The 17,936-nt window shown below is 39.5% G+C and overlaps 1 protein-coding gene across 2 annotated transcripts; it reads right to left on the bottom strand.

Annotated features, from left to right (window-relative positions):
* Positions 1-1,170: 1,170 nt before the first annotated feature.
* THUMPD3 (THUMP domain 3 tRNA guanosine methyltransferase) lies at positions 1,171-16,993 on the bottom strand. Of its 2 annotated transcripts, none has more exons than XM_083352656.1 (10): positions 16,753-16,993; positions 14,752-15,030; positions 13,399-13,476; positions 12,117-12,614; positions 9,741-9,871; positions 7,857-7,926; positions 5,563-5,678; positions 5,295-5,402; positions 2,945-3,068; positions 1,171-2,276 (listed from the first exon to the last, which is right to left on the bottom strand). In XM_083352656.1, exons 2-10 carry the CDS (start codon positions 15,001-15,003, stop codon positions 2,145-2,147), a joined length of 1,509 nt encoding a protein of 502 aa, XP_083208782.1. In that variant the 5' UTR covers positions 15,004-15,030; positions 16,753-16,993; the 3' UTR covers positions 1,171-2,144. The 2 variants fall into 2 exon arrangements, with proteins under 2 accessions (XP_083208782.1, XP_083208783.1); XM_083352657.1 differs by lacking the exon at positions 16,753-16,993 and adding an exon at positions 15,969-16,075.
* Between the last annotated feature and the right edge of the window lie 943 nt (positions 16,994-17,936).

Genomic DNA, 17,936 nt, shown 5'->3' with positions numbered 1-17,936 from the left:
ATGACCTATAAAGCCCTAAATGGCTTGGGTCCGGACTATCTAAGGCAGACATGTCAAACACAAGGCCCGGGGGCCGGATCCGGCCCGCGAAGTGCTTTCATGTGGCCCGCGAAGCCATTCTGGAAACAGTGAGGGAACGGCCCCCACTGCCTTGGCCCCGGCCCAGAGACCCTCCTTCTGCCAGAGACCCTCAGATCTGTCCCACTCCTGCCCAGGCCCCCCATAGGCACCCTTGATGCGAACGATGTAGAGCTGGCCACACCCACCCAGTAGGCCATACGCACTCTAGCCACGCCTACCCAGCAGGCCATGCCCACCCTGGCCATACCCGCCCGGCCCCTTGAGGGCAACTGCAATGCTGATGCGGCCCTCAATGAAATTGAGTTTGACACCCCTGATCTAAGGGAACACCTGCTGCCGGCATCATCTTCCCATCGTCCTGTGCGCCCCCACAGGGAGGTACCGCCGGTTAATGAATGCCGGCGGGTTATTCCCAGGGGAAGGGCGTTCTCTGTGGGTGCGCCTGCCCTATGGAACCAACTACCCACAGAACTTAGGACTGCCCCCGACTTTCGCTCATTTCGCCGGGACCTGAAAACTTGGCTCTTCGATCTGTTTGGTCCAGACTGTGGGGTTGTTAATTTAACTGGGTTTTAGATTTACTCTTGGGGCTTGAATTTAATTTGTTTTATTTGTTTTTAATTTTTTGTATTCATGGTTTTAACTGCCCTGTAAACCGCCCTGAGTCCTACGGGAATAAGGCGGTATACAAATCCAATAAAATAAAAAAATAAAAAAATAAAATCTGGTTTCAAAATTCCTCACTTACAAAAGATATTTAAGATATTTAATTAGATAAGTTCTTCATTTAGAAGTTCTTCATTTATGATTACAACGGGGCAGAGCAAGAATCAAAATTGTTTCTACGGCTCCTTTTCTCAAGAAAACTTCATTAGAATATATCATTCAAGAATTTTTTTAATATTCAAGAGACTGAATATACAGGCTTTAAACTCTTAGTTATAAACTAAAGAAATGCATGTAATTGTAAATATGGTTTCTGATTTTCTCTGAATTATGGTGTTAATTATGAACAAGTAAATCTAAAATATGAACAAGTAAACCTAAAGAAACTGCCTTACAAGAAACTGCTTGGGTGTTTGATATGTATGGAAAAGAAAGGACAGATAATCCTGGTAAAAACTTTATTATATACAGGAAAAAAATATCAACAACTAATGTGAGAAGCAAAGAAAGCTTTGCAAGAGTATGGAATAACAAACTGATGGTGGGATGTATATTTATTGTATAGATCTTGTTAATTTGGACCATGGTCGAGAATCATTACAAGTTACTGTCATTCAGCTACTAAGCACATTCTTTAGCTATTATTTTCAGATTAAAATTAACTTATAAATATTCTCATGTATCCTGCAAGTTCCAATCAACAATACATATAAAGTTTATTACTGCATTTGAACAATGACAAAAGAAAAGTATAAAGACTCATACAACATCTTCTCAGAGCTATAACAAGCATATGACAGAAAACAAACGATTTAACTCTTACATTGAGACAGCAGATAAGGAAACAACACTAGTGAGATCACAGTGTGTAATTCAGAGCTTTAAAAAGTTTGTAAAACTGTACTAGCTTTATTGTTCCTATTTTGGGCAATAAAGTTTGTAAAACTGTACTAACTTTATTGCCCCTATTTTAGATGCCAAACAAAATAAAATGGCAGCAATTCTTCAGTGGCAAAATATTATACACCTTCTTAACCTAAAGAGACTCTAAACTGAACAATATTAAAACAATCTTCTAACACTATATTTTGAAAGATCTCTTCTGAAACTATTAGCCTTTTCACCAGATTGGGTAGCTTCCCTTATGAATATGAAAGGATTTGCACTTAAATTGACACAGTAACTGTCATTTTCAGGCTGACAGTAAAACTGCAAGCTTTATCAACTTACTACAATTTCTTATTTAAGTGCCTTCAAGAGCTTCAAGTTGGATTTGGTGCAGTATGTTTACTTAGTAGTTCATTTTGCTGAACCCACTTAATTCTGAAGCACTCACCAACTTGGAATATCAAGTAAAGCGACTGGATTATGGAAGAGTGCTAGGCCTGCCTAAAATGTTACCAATATGATCTTCTCTGCTCAATTATTTCTGAAGTGCGTTTCAGGAGATATACAGCAGCACAGAGGCCTCCAACATTCACCCATATTGTATGAGACTTTTCCCACAGGTGCCCCATTTTTGATAATGCCTGAAATACAAAACAATTCAAAATTTAGTAAAGGTTAGCAAATCAACTTCATTTGGTAAATAAATGCCTAAAGGCAAAGTCTTATTGCAATTCTGAGCTGAAATCTCCCATTATTTTCAGTCATTAAATAAATATATAACAGGAAAATAGTTAAGAAGTTAAAAAGCCTGCTTCTGTTTCTTTTAGGAACCTAATTTTGAGGCACATTATTATTGGAGGTGTTTTTTAAGTTCCCCTTGAAAAAATTATCCAACTTTACAATTCCTCATATACAAGCTGCAATTTATCCTGGGCAAGATAAATGTGACCTCATATCTACCTATACTAATTTAGAATTTGGCTTGTTCCCATAATGCTGATAGACAGACACCAAAAATTATTGCAATACAGCAATAGGATTTAAGTTTATATACTTCCCCAGCATAATATAAACATTATTTGCATATTGTCCTCAACAATCTGGATCTTCATTTTACCAACTTTGGAAGGATGGAAGGCTGAGTCAAATCCTGAATCCCATCAGGATCAAACTCGACTATGGGCAGAATTTGCCTGCAATACTGCATTTAATCACTGCACTATCAGGGCTAACCTATGCCCTATGTATGCCCTAATATATCCTATGTAAAGATTGCTTTGGAGATAACATACTAGCAATCTGTGCCTACCTTGGCAAAGCATTTCCTATCTTCAGTCAACAGCACAGCTCTCCCAGTCCTTGGTCTACAAATTCGGGCCATCTCCATAAGGCTAGATGGGTAGAGATTCCAATTCTTCTTCTTGGACCCCATCCTACAGTGAAATTGATTACCAGTAGAAAGTGAGTAACTTTAGAAGTGTTCACATCCTTAATTTTGTCTCCATATTAATAGTTGTCCAACTGTGGTATATCACAAACCTTGTAACAATTTAAATGAGAATGAGAAACTATATTGAGCCAGGAAGTTGTACTATTTCTCCAGTTTTTATTCACTTAAAATAATTATGATACAAATAATCACTTTCATGCTGTAACATATTTCTAAAGTAATGGGCTACACTTCCAATGATTTTAAATCACGTACAGCCAGTCTCAAGTCAGAATAAAATAAAAAACTTAAATAAACATTAAACTATTTTTAATTAGTATTTTAAACAATGAGTACATGTAGTCCTTGACTTATGGCTGGTAGTTTAACAACCAAAGTTCCAATAGACTCCCTCAAAAGCTACTTAGGACCAGATTTTGGAGAAGCAACCACCCCCCCTCCCCCGCAATCATGTGATCGCACTGTGGGTGCAGGGCAGCTGGCTCAACTGTAGCATCGCACAGGCAAGAGACTGAAATTTTCAATGTTTTTTTGATGTTTACTTTCATTTTTTGGCAAAAAAAACCAACCGGTTAAAACAGATTTGTTTATTGACTGTGGTGTTCACTTAATGACTGCAGCCAAAAACTGTCAAAAAAATCAAGTCTGATCATATGACCCTTGACTTGCAACTACAAAAACTTATGACTATAATTTATATTATAAATTATATAATATTTATTTATTTATTTCATTAAATTTATATATCATCTATATCATTATTGAATTGAGTCTGGGCAGCTAATTCCAGGCTGAACTATGGTCATAAATCAAGAACTTGGATGTTTTGAAAGTGATTAATCTGAGTTTAAGATTGTGTATAATAAATTATCTATTTCAAATTAGAGGTTTTCTGCATTTGGATCCATACAACATTCTACATATCTTGAGTAGAATAATTAATATTTTTTTTTATGAACTGAGTTCTTTTTATGACCTTGGATATTATGACTGTTGTTAAATTGTATTTTTAATCCTTCTCGTTGCTCAGTCACTTTATGGTAACAGTGTCCCAGTCGCCCGATCTCCGCAACTTCTTCCTGGCTTCCCCATTAACTTTGCTTGTCAGAAGCTGGCAGTGAAGATCACAAATGGGTGATCATATGAGTGCAGAACACTACATCATAATTGCAGTCCAATCACCAGGACCTCGAATTACAATCACTTGACAATGGGATACTGCGAATAGCTGGAACAAGGAAGACCTGTCATAAATACCCCTTATTCAATACCGTAGTAACTTTGATGGTTGCTGAAGGAGTGTACACTGAGGACTACCTGTATGCATTATCGAACAAATATATAAAGATTGAATGAGTGACAAAGAAGAATAAAGAAGATAAAGATGAAAAAGTGCAGTTTAATAGTTTTAACTTTCTTTCAAAATTATTTCTTATACAATTTTATACGGTTCGTCATACAGCCTACCAGATACTCAGACTAGATTTGGCAATTTTTATACACGTATTATATCCTCCCAAAGACCTGGAACAGGCAGGTGATGAGGTTTAATACTGTCAAAGGTACTTTGTAAGCTGTTCCGAGTAACCTGTCAATAGCTGTTGCAATTGACTGAGAGTGAATTTGTCAATGCTGATGGTGTTCGAGTGGTGCTGCAGTTGTTTTGGGATTGCACCCAAGATGCCTATTACTCTTGGTGCTATCTTTGCTTTCTTTTGCCGCAGTTATTCTATTTTTTTTTTGCAGGTCTTTGCATTTTTTTATCTTCTCCAGTTCTTTCTCTTCTCTTCTACTGTCTTCGCATACTCGAAGCCCACTATCCAGACTTTTTGTCTTTTTTATCACCAATTATTAACAATAATGATAGTAGTTTCTTAGCTCAAAGGAGAACATGATATAAACTAGATAAACAGAATAATTTCTATAAATTGCACGTACTAATCACCTAATCACCGTATTACTAATTAGTTGACGACATTCTGAAGTATTTCTGATACACAAGTCCATACAATGTAGAAGTAATTTTTTTGCTCCAAAGGCTGTTTTTGCATCTCACAATATTGGTCAGGATCAACATATTTCTTATCAATAGGACAGAGAAAGAAATTAAAGAAACGTGTATCCCTTATATTTGGACAGTAATTCATTAGTCAGTAATTACCCCAACCCTGAAGAAAGAAGAGAATCATCCAAACACACGGATCTTTACCTTTTTCCAAATGGCAGATCTGTTACAATGACATCCACAGAGCCGGTCCTCAGGGGGAGATTGCAACTATCCCATTGGATGCTATCTATGGGTATTCCTGTAGAAGTGCTGTTATAAATTAGAAATTGCCATCAGCAGCAAATTATTTCAAGGAGAAAGAATTGCTCAGATCCGCACATCCACAATTATGAACTGATACTTTCTATTATTTGAATGTTTGAAAAAAACAAATCTGAGGTTATACTACTTTTTTATTCTTAATTCTTACCTTTCTTTACTTTGAATTTGCTTCAATAATGAGGAGATATTATTTGCTGTTTTCTTCACAGCCTGTGAATGGTTATCCCCAGCAATATGATAACAATTTGGCCAGACAGTAACCCCCTGTGAGTGAGAAACATAGTGAACTTGGCAATGCAGCACTCCATCTGAAAACTATTTTTGAAAAACAATATATATATATATAATATTTTCATAAGGAAAATTGAGAGTAATGCTTAGTTCATGACTATCTAGAGCACTCACTTCAGAGATGCCCTGGAAAGGAAGGGATCTGCTAGCAACAATCCATTTGCACTGTTGGGAGGCAGGGTTTCTAACGAGCAGCCGGTCGTTGAGCAAACTGCTTCTCTGCCTACTCTAAATTGCCAGAAGCATTTCCTTGCTGTGTACATCAGAATCTGCCCATAATTCAATAATATATATTTAACCAATAATATATATTTAATATAAACCTAACTGGTTAGATTTCTTGAGTTTTTGAGATCTAGAGTTTCTTCTGTATATTCCTGACCTTTTGGCTATACCAGCAGTAGGCAACCTTGGCTCTTTTATGACTCGTGGACTTCAACTCCCAGAATTCCTGAGCCAGCATGGCTGGCTCAGGAATTTTGGGAGTTGAAGTCCACGAGTCATAAAAGAGCCAAGGTTGCCTACTCCTGGGCTATACAGTATCATCCTTAAGTAAGGATGACAATTTGGGCTGGAATTTCCACTGCTAAGTGATACACATGTAAAGCGTGATGTCATGGGACCACATTGCTAAGCTATGGCAATCCTGGAAATCCTAGCTGCCATTGTCAACTGAATCCCACTGGTGTTAGTCAAGGACCCACTCCAATCCCTTGGCTTGGTCCCTCCAATCCCTGAGCCTTGGTAAGATGACAGACTGCCTTCTATTCAACTCCCCACACTGGCCTGGACTCTCCATTACTTCCCTACTGACTGCCTTGCGTGCTGGCCCCTTTTGCCAGCCTGCTGTTCCTGGTGGCCCTGTTGTCTTGTGCTTGCTAGCCCTGCCAGCCTTGCCATCCCCAGATGAACCTTTGCCATCTTCCTTCCTTCCTTCCTGCCTGGCCTTTTGTGAGGCAGCTGCTGGCTGTACCAGGCCTCCTTCACAAGGCTGCACTGGCTCCTCACCCAAATTGCCTGCAGCCTTCTTGCAAGGTTTCAGAACCCTAGAAAGCCTTGCAGGGTCAGCAGGCCGACTGAGCCAGCAGAACGCAGTGCGGCCAAAAGGGTAGAGATGGGGCAGGGAGGCAGACAGGTGAGGGGACTTGAAGCACTAATGTGGCTGTAAGTATAGGCAGTCTGCCAAGCGCCTGGATTTTTTGATTACCTGACTGTGGGAGCGCTGCAACAGCTATAATTTCACAGGCCAGATTAAACTGCCATTTGTTGAGCGGCAGCACAATTTTGAATGACTATCGGTAATGTAATCAGATCCGAGCTCAGGATAGAGAGCAACCTGCTCTTTTGATGGTCTTCCATCATCTATCTCAGACATGTCAAACACAAGGCCCGGTGGGGGGGGCAGATCCGGCCCGCAAAGTGGTTTCATGCGGCCCGTGAAGCCATCCTGGAAACAGTGAGGGAACGGCCCCCACTGCCTTGGCCCTGGCCCAGACACCCTCCTTCTGCCAGAGACCCTCAGATCTGTCCCACTCCTGCCCAGGCCCCCTTAATGTGAACAATGTAGAGCTGCCCACGCCCACCCAGTAGGCCATACGCACTCTAGCCACACCCACCCAGTAGGCCACACCCACCCAGGCCATATCCACCCGGCCCCCTGAGGGCAACTGCAATGCTGATGCAGCCGTCAATGAAATTGAGTTTGACACCCCTGATCTATCTGCTACCCCACCCTCCCCAGTCAGGCAGTACTCTTCAGTTACTGAAGAGTTTACGCAAGCCATAGGCTCAACATCTCTGCAACGATTCTGTAAGGATTCTAATAAGACATTAAAGAAACATGCACTGCTTCTTGTACAAGTAGTACAGTAGTGTACAGACAAAATCTAAGATGTGCAGACCCCCCCCACCATCAGTAAGTTTAAAATGGCTATATACACCCTCCCTCCCATTTTATAATAAGCCATATTTCAGAAGACTTACTGCTATGACAACATACTAGAGTCGCTCTGCATGCTGTTAAGATTAATATGAGGTACTAATCTCAACTTCAAGGCCGGAAACTGAAGTTGCCAATAGATATACATATCTACTCAGAAATAAAGAAGACCCAATATGCTTGAGGACAGGGAAACAAGGAGAGAGCAGTACCTCTATTGGTATAGCACCTGTCCCGCACATGGGATCAATTATTACATCGGCTGGCTGTGGATCACACAATCTAAACAAAACCAAGATAAAAAGAAGCAGAGTATAGTATTAAGCCACAAAGGAAACTCTAAATGAACACATCGTGGAGTGTGTGAAGAGCAAAATAATAAAACAAGCAAAGAAAAACTGAAAGCAAAAAGCTAACATACAAATGTAATATTGTTAGTTTTTTTCATTCCCCCCTTCCACCACATCAATGGTGGATACCATCAAGAACATTTACATACAGTAAATGTATGTAAGTCCTTCGGGAAAGGGCGGTATATAAATTTAATAAAATAAATTAATAAAATAAATACAGTCCTGCACACGCGCGCACTCCCTGGCTGCTAAGGAGTGCTCCTTAACAGCCGGGGAGCGTGCGCGTGCGCAGGACTGCCCTGCTGGCTCCTGCCCGATGCCGGATGGCTCCGCCGATGCTGCTTCAAGAGGGAAAAGCGTGAGGTGCCTGCCATGGCTCCCCGAGGACTCCTTAGGAGCCGGGGAGCGCGCACGTGCGCAGGACTGCCCTGCCGGCTCCCGCCTGACGCCAGCCTGCCCTGCTTCCTCCACAGTGAGAGGGGAGGGCGTGCCTTCCCGGGCTCGCTGATTTTCCAGCATATAAGACGAAAAATCTTGAAAATCATCTCAAAAGTTGGGGGGTCGTCTTATACGCCCAGTTGTCTTATACGCTGGAAAATACGGTAAGTCCAAGTGCTATTGCTGTTGCCACTAATGTACAGTATATAAAATCATGCATGGCATGGAGAAAGTGAAGCTCTCCCGCTCTCAAAATACTATGACTACTAATCATTTAAATGAACCTGATTGGTAAATTTAGAAAAGGCAATAAAAAGCAGCTCTTCTCATACAACATGATTAAACTGTGGAATTCTCTCTCAGAAGATATGGTAATAACCTGGAGGTTTGGATGGCTTTAACTGAATAGAGTTATGGAGAACACATCTATCAGGCTCTATTAGTCTTGACAGCCAAGGATTCTCCCTGGACATGGGCAGAGATTCCACTTGAAGGAGAACAACGGCAGAAGGGTATTATTCACCTCCTGCTTTTGAGCCACACAGACATCTGGTTGGTCTCTTAAGAAACAAAAAGCTGGACTAAGAGAGAATTTGCCTTGATCTGGCAAGACTATCCTTATATTTTAAGATGTATGTGATTTTTTTTTTAAAAAAAATCCCAAACATATTTCCATTAGTAGAAACTTAGCTTTCTGCATGCCAAGACAATTTAAAATGGAGAGTACCCTTCACCCACGGAAATGTGGGTGATAATCTAGGAAAGCATTCCTGTTAGGGAACAAGTGACAAGGCAATATTGCTACTACACTCTTTGGATATGTAGGTCCTCCCCTCTATAAAGATGTACTCTATAGTGAGTTTCCCGGAATTGTGAGAAAGTCTCCATGTGCTCCAGAGAAAGAGAAACAGTAAAGATCACCCATCTTTACCTCATCCCACCAGCAAGAGCAATTCCCTGATTGGAATACTCCTACCAGCAGAAAAATACTTAGACCCAATCTATCAGAAATAGATGTTTTTACATCACAGTACCAACGGGCTATAATTCTTCATATAAAAATGCAATAAGCTTTCTTTGCATGAAGATTACTTTTTGAATGAAGGAAAAACAATGACAAAAGAGAACTACAGTAAACATCTTGTGGAATAGTTTTAAATATCATGATGCACAGAATAGTAAAATATATACACGCCAGGTTAGAATGTATGGCATACTGCAGTTTAGGGTAATACAGATATGTTTTTTTAATTGACTGATCGATATGATTTTGGTCGAAATTTGAAATAATTTTTTCACACATACCTCAGCATTCCATACGCAAGAGTGGAACGAAGAGTTGTGGGCCCAAAATGTGTAATATTTCTTCTATGAAGACTCTCCTCTGTTAATGCAATCCCTACTATCACTTCATTATTGTGAATATTGAGAAGAACCTTGAATAAAGCAGATTAATATTTGTTAGTTATAGGAATAATAATTATTATCAAGTCACTCCCACCAACACTGATAGGGCAAGCCACTAGAATATAAACTGAGAGCAAACTCTTACTTCTTACTAGATAATGTTTACCTAGTTTGGGTCATGAAACATCTGCAAGAAAACAACCAAGCTCAGAGAGCACCAGGGATCCCTCATTTCAACCCTGAGCTACAAATATTCTCCTTTATTGGATGGGATGTATTACACATGTAAACAGTTTAGTTCTGGGGGTTAATGGTGGGACATTGTGCTGTTGTTTCTGCTATAATGGACAATGGAACTCAGAACTAGAAAAAAAGAGTCAAGGACTATGGCTGTCCAATTCTGAATTGATACCTTTCTTCTGGTAAATGTATAAACTTTTGAAGACCATATAGGAGCCGTGACCAGGGGGGCTTTTGCCGAGGTTCGCCTGGTGCACCAGTTGTGACCCTATCTGAACCGAGATGCCCTACGCACAGTCACTCATGCGCTCGTGACCTCCCGTTTAGACTACTGCAACGCTCTCTACATGGGGCTGCCCTTGAGGACCACCCGGAGGCTTCAACTGGTGCAGAATGCAGCCGCACGAGTCGTGATGGGTGTCTCCCGATACTCCCATGTAACACCTCTACTCCGCGAGCTGCATTTGCTTCCAGTTGCCCTTCGGGTGAAATTCAAGGTGCTGGTGATGACCTATAAAGCCCTAAATGGCGAGGGTCTGGGATATTTGAGGGAACACCTGCTGCCAGCATCAAGCTCCCTTCGTCCAGTGCGCTCCCACAGGGAGGGTCTTCTCAGGGTGCCGCCGGTTAAAGATTGCCGGCAGGTAACACCCAGGGGTAGGGCCTTCTCAGTGGGTGCGCCTGCCCTGTGGAACCAGCTGCCAGTGGAGCTGAGGACTGCCCCCCGACCTCCGTTCATTCCGCCGGGGCCTGAAGACCTGGCTCTTCGAGCTCTCTGGCCCAGGCTGAGAATTTTTTAATTTTAATTTTAATTGGGTTTTTTACTGTTCTCAGGGTTTTATTTAATCTTTTTAATTTGTTTTAACGTTTGTATTGACTCTCTTTTAAATGCCCTGTAAACCGCCCTGAGTCCTTCGGGAAAGGGCGGTATATAAATTTAAATAAATAAATAAATAAATAAACTTCAGACCATATTCAGGAATTATTGATTGGGATTGAAGCAATGAACCTCTAATTCATATAGCTTTCTCTATTCTCTCTTATTGTGAAGAAACTGAAAATTTCATTTCTGTTTCAGATTTAAATGTGTTTGTGTGATTATTATGATCTAAATCAGGCATGCCCAACCTATGGAACCGTGCAGTCCTGGACAGCTAATAATGCGGCTCTACAAGATTGTAAACTTTTAACATTATTACCGTATATTTTTTATATGTGGCCCAAGACAATTTCTCTTCACTCAATGTGGCAAAGATAAGTCAAAAGGTTGGACGCCATGATCTAAATCAAAATAACTACGATTGCTAAAAAAATATGTTACTTGAAATAGAGCTGCTTCATACCTAATTGTTTGCAGTTAGTCTATCTGAAATAATCAAAATTATCCAATAAAATATGATAAGATAAAGCATAGTGCAGCATTATATTAGAAATCAACATTGCATCAGAGAAAAGTGGGAGGCCATAGGCTGAAGGCTTGATGTAATTCACTCCCATAATGGTAAATCATGGTTTACAGTATTTGGTTTATAGACACCCATTGCTCAGATATTATATAGTTTATAGTCCATAAAGGTAGATCTTATAGTCCTTGACTTATGATTGTAATTGACCCTGGAATTACTGTTGAAATTCATGCCAGCAGTTAACGTCACTATATGACTGCCTGATTGCCAGACCTTTTCTGCAGATATTGTTAAGTGAACACCATGATTAAGTGAATCCATTGCTGGGAAAAGTAAATGCCAGTTTCCAGGAAAAAAAACAATGTAAATCATGGTCATGTGACTGCAGGATGCTGCAAATGGCTGTACATGAAGGCCAGTTGTTTGGCAACCAAAATGCAATTATGTGACAGGGAGGGGTGAGTACCGGCTGTCACAACTTCAAATCTGGGTTGTAGATCTGGGGAAATCCATTGTAACTTCGAACAGTCACTGAGTGACCGATCGTAAGTTGAGGACTATATACATATTGTGTTTTAAACTGTTCTTCCCATTGAACGTACAAGAGGAGACTTTCAAAGAATGTTACCTCTATATCGAAATTGGTCATATCTGCTTTCCACTGAAAGAAGTCCTGCACAGCTCCTCCAAAATCTCTTGCTGCTTCATCTGATTTAAAGTTGTGATTATCACCAGCTCTATTGCAAGTTACCCGGAACTTCAGTGTTTCAGCTTCCACTTCCTGTATCTTACCATCACCTGATTCATTTCTGCTGTCACCATTGGACGTTAACTCTTCTCTGGGTTCGGACTGCTCGTCGTCATCCGATGGTACTATTTCATCAGCATTTTCTGGGTCTGGGACTTCAGCAGATTTGAAATCATTTTGTGCAGGTTTTTGCAATTCTTCATTTCCTTCTTGGTTCTTGTTCTTATCTAGCTTCTCCTTCTTTGCATGACCCTGTTGGTTGCCCTTATTTCGTCTAGTTTTTCTTTTCTTAAGGCTTGTATTTAACTTCCATACTTCCAAAGAGTTGGTCCAAGGGAGATCCTTAACCAAACCTTCTAAATCCTTTAAAGCTTCTTCCTATAGGAATTTAATAACAGTTTTGAGACAAACTCATTGTATGCAGTTGCATATTTTCCATAGTTCAGAAAATGAATTCATTTTTGGAAAGCAGCGGATGATCTGCTGATACCTGTATGTTTTGTCAATTCTGATTACAGTAGAGGGCTGGCTTCAGGGATGCTCTCCAAATAAATGTTTAGCTTTACCTATTAGGGACAAGGTCTTTTTAATTGGGTGCAAAGAATACAGACTGCCTCTCTGAGGAAGACCACATGTTAAGTAGTTTCAAATTATTCTTAAAATGTGAGTTAAATGGCATTGTTTGGAGTCTTTTTTTATCTTTTTATGTGGCTGTCTTTTTTTAGTTACAGATGGTTATTCTCCCTATTTTTAGCTATTTATGTTTTTTGTTTCTATATTGTTTTGATATTGTGTACTAAGCATCATTGATTTTTCTCTTAGAGAATGGCAAGCTATATTTCAAAGAAGAGGCTCTATTCCTGTAGTTCAAATCAATGCCCTTTGCGTCTTCATTTTTATAAAAATCAACATACTCTTGAAAAAACAACTGCCTAAGTTGTTTATTTTGCTCTTCCCTCTCTACTTGCACAGTATTTATTAGACTGAAGGTTGAGAAATAGAAATGAGATTTGGTAAATTTCAGAAGCTTTGGAGAATGGTAAAGTATCAATACCACCGCCAAATAGGACAATAAATATTCTCAAACCCCAATAATTATTGAGCTAGTTTTGTAATTTAAAATTTGAATTTGCTTAGAATTATGGAATAAAAAATAACTTACCTTAGTTTCTTTGAACTGATAATCTTTGAATTCTTGAACGACGACAAATAAATTATCAACTGATCTTAACTGGTGAACCTGTTACGAAATTACAAATTCTTATCTCACATGACACATATGTATAGTACACAGTACAATTTTAGTTTTTATAGTTTTAAAAGTATACAAGCTAAAACTGCCTCATTCCATGCTGTTTTTTTTAAAATGAAAAGTTCTATTTAAAAAGTAGAACATAAATCAACTAAATATATTTAGAAATATTAGCTGGGATATTATGCATTGCAACCTTATAAAATTTGGTATAATGTGCTACACTGTATCAATACCAGCTTGCCTGGATTCAAAAATGTTTGGATCAGTTCAGGGAAGTCATGGGGCAGATTAGCTTTGACTGCCTCTGAAGGCTATCGGCTGAGAAATTAATAGGTGTCCTCATACAGTTGGTTGGCTGCTTTAAGCACAGACTGCTGAACTAAAGTAGTATCCAAAATTGTGGAAACCTATTGGGAAAAGTGTATTTTTGAGGTTTGATGGCTAATAACACCACTGTTTTGGGGGAGTAGTACCATAAAATTATATATCAATGGAAAGATAATTTAATCAAGAATGTAATGCAACAAAGTTTGTTCAATTATCTGTACTGTATTCTATGAAAAGTTATAGCCAAATAACCAGAAAAAGGAAGCACAACTTGCTTAGGTTGATATCAGGTAGCTTTCCTTCATCTGATTGTAGCCAATGAGCACAAGTGTTTAGAGAGCCAATCAGGTGTCATCTTGTTTTGGCAATGAGCCAATCAGATCACAGTAGGATTCAGTTACTGATGTCATGTATTGAAGCTGAGAGGAGGACATTTGTCAGTGTGTTATGTGATTGCTATCAAGTTAGTTGGGTTTTTTGTGTTCTTTCATTTAGTGAGCTTGTAAAACGTAATAAAATTAAAGTAATGGTGCAAAGAGTTGACTGGTTGCCCAGAAAGTGATGTAAAATAGTATTATTAAGTGAACAAGGCTACAGTTATAAAGAAATTAGAAGAAAAATTGGTGGAAACTTAACCAAAGGTGGCATTTCTACTGTACATTTTTCCCAAAAGGTTTCCACTATTTTGGCCACTACTGTATATGGACTGGTGGTCCGATCCAGCTTGTGTTTATGTGAATTCAAGATCGTCCAGTATAATCAGTGAAATAATATTATAGAATATCTTGCCAGAAGCTGGAATGAATATAAGGCTATAAATCTGAAATTTGTAGCCATCAGGAGGAATATGTACATCTGGGTAACCTCAAGGAATATTGCAGCTTCAGACCAATATTCAAATAGCAAATTGCAAAAATAATAAAATTTTCAAACCTTTGGAAGATTTATAACCGGAATTTCAAAGTAGATCTTCCCACGGCCCTTGCTAATTCTAGATATTGAACCTAATTTTTCTTGTACTTCATCCGCTGCAGTCAGCTCAAATCCGGTTGGTATAGTAGCTCCAATAGTGATCACAACTTCTTTAGGATTATTTAGGCCTTCACTATTCTCATCTAATGGTGTACTTGCATCACTGAGGTTCACTTCAGATAACACATCAGCAGCCTTTGCAACTTCAGACATTCTGGCAGTCTGGTAGCTTTTATAGACCTTCCATAAAGAAAATACAAATAAATAAGGAAACATAAAATAACAATTAAAATGATTGTTTCAGTCTTCGAAACAGAATAGGAGTAAAATCAAAAGCAATAGAAGTTCTTATATTTTTACCTGTGTAAAATAATGTGATTAACACATAGCATATCTAGGTGGTGAGGTGCACAAGCTGCTTCTGTGGTGGCACTCCAGTATGGAATTCCATTCCCAGAGAGGAGTCCACATTACCAACATTTTGGTGTTAGGCTTTTAATTGTATATCTTAATTCATATTGTTTCAATTTTTGAAAGACCACTTTGTTTCTACCTAGTTTACACGATTTTACTTTGTACAGGTAGTCCTCACTTAATGACTCTGTTTGGTGACCATTCCAAGTTACAATAGTGCTGAAAAAATAACTTTACAACTGGTCTTTCCATTTAAGACAGACACAATGTCTCTGCAGTCATGTGATCAAGATTTAGGAACTTTGCAATCAGCAAGTATTAACAACTGTTGCAGAGTCCCACAGTCCCACAATCATCATTTGTAGGCTTCATAGCTGGCTTCCAAAAAGCAAAGTCAATGCAGAAGTTGGCAAATCGTAGGCACGTGATGTGATGTCTTGCTTAACAACCATGGTGAATTGCTTAATGACTGCAACGAAAAGTGACATTGTCACTTGATGTCGGACTTGTCAGTTCCAACTGTGGTTATTAGATGAGGACTATTTCTATTTTACTTGATTTTATGTATATATTTTTATTCAGATTGTATTTTTAGTGTGTTTTATTATAAATCACCCAGAGTGCTTTGGATATTGGTTTAAAAAAATGACCTAGCAGATGAAAAACTGAAACATGGAATGTGAGAAGAATAAATGATGAACAACATAAATTAATAAATGAAAAACAGATATATATCTGTGAAGAGAAAAAAAGTGCTAACAAACCTAAATGAAGATGGACAGATTTTATGGAGCTGATGCTGTTAAGTATAGGGAGTCCTCAGTTTATGACCATTCATTCAGTGACTGAAATTAGATGGTGCTGGAAAAAAATGGACTTGTGACCATACCCAAAGTTATGGCTGTTGAGAAATAAATTGATTTGCAGTAAATGTTAAATTGCATAATACAGTGAGAACTATGGATCTGAAAATTTATGTATTAAAAAAACAGGGTATTAGGTGTCATGTAGTCTGTTGTAAGGAATAAATTCTTGTTGGAAGAAGCAAAAATACCTACATGTAAAAGTGTGGCCTTGCCCACATTTTTTTTTTAATTTCAGAAGGAAGATAAAAATCTGGATGTAGTGGGAGTGGATTACTTTATGTTTTAACAAAAATTAGAACTAAGAGTGGAGTGCAAATATGGACTAAGTATAAAAGTTCTTGACTGTACAAAAGAAGCATCCAGTGGTGCTTCTGTCATACTATACGGAGAAAACAATGAAGATGCAACTAACTGCAAAGCAGGCACATGAAGAAAAAACGGATTGGTACAGACGAAAGATCAAGAAAGTCCGGATGGAGGACACTTGACAAAATCTTCAGACAGACATTTTAACAAAAGGTGAAACAAGATCAGTCTGCAAGGGCAGGGAGACACAAGGATGAAAGAGGCCGATCTCTTCACATTCATTTTCTTAGCTATCCTTATTTCTTCGATTCACCATTTCTTATCCCTATTTTGGACTTTGAATAAAAGTGCTTACCCCCACGTACCTGGCACGTACCTGGGTATGCTGCTCGGGCTGCCTTGGGTTTTCCAGCCAAATTTAAAGAACACCCACACTAATTTCGGAAAAGGCTCCCCCTTCTCGCCCAGTCTGCCTGCTGCCCTCGTCCCCTGTTACGCCAGGAGCTGCGACGGAGCGGGAAGGATGAATCGCAGCTGCGCCCGGCGGAGCCGAAGCCCGAGCGATGCGCCTCGGCTTTCACAGCGCCGCCTTCCCTCCTCGCGCCTCGGCACGAGGAATCCCCAACCTCTCTTCCGGAAATAGGAGAGGGGCGGTGCGCGGAGGCTTCCTGACGAAAGAGTCCACGAGACGAGCGGTCGTTGAGTGGCGGAGAGAGCGCCGCTTAGCGTGCGGTTCCTTCCACTGGAAGACTGGACTCCACGTCTCCGCGCCCGTGTTGCCATGGCGCGAGGATTTCAGAAGGCATGGCGCCTTGGCTCCTTGCTGCAGGGCTAAAGGAAGACTGGGCTCTTTCCCTAGGTTGCAACGGCATCAGCATCCGGGCTGCTGCTGCTATTATTATTATTATTATTATTATTATTATTATTATTATTATTAGTAGTAGTAGTAGTAGTAGTTGTTGTTGTTGTTGCTCTGGCCCTTAGCAAGGAAACTTAGTGGGAATTTAAAAGGTTTTTGTTATGCAGTTTAGGCCTCATGCAATAGCTCTGTGTGTGTGCAGATAAAACTTTTTTTAAAAAATGAAAAAAAGTAAAGGAGGGGAGTAAAATGTGAAACTTGATTAGGCCAAGCTGGAACCTGAGAAAGATTGCCAGGGGGAGGAGGAAACTCAGTGGGAAGAATCCAGAGAAAGAAATATTTTGGGAAATTAATAATAATAATAATAATAATAATAATAATAATAATAATAATAAGAAGAAGAAGAAGAAGAAGAAGAAGAAGAAGAAGAAGAAGAAGAAGAAGAAGAAGAAGAAGAAGAAGAAGAAGTTGGAAGGTACCTTGGAGGTCATCTAGTCCAACCCCCTGCTCAGGCAGGAAACCCTATACCATTTCAGGCAAATGGCTGTCCAGTCTCTTCTTAAAAACTTCAACTGTTGGAGCATTCACCACTTCTGGAGGCAGGTTGTTCCACTGGTTAATTCTTCTAACTGTCAGGAAGTTTCTCCTTGACTAGTTTCCATCCATTGCTTCTTGTCCTGCTTCTTGTCCTTGTCCTTGTC

Source organism: Vipera ursinii, assembly GCF_947247035.1.
Source record: "Vipera ursinii genome assembly, chromosome: 2".
Classification (NCBI taxonomy): Eukaryota; Metazoa; Chordata; class Lepidosauria; order Squamata; family Viperidae; genus Vipera; species Vipera ursinii.
This window is presented reverse-complemented; position numbering and strand designations above follow the sequence as displayed.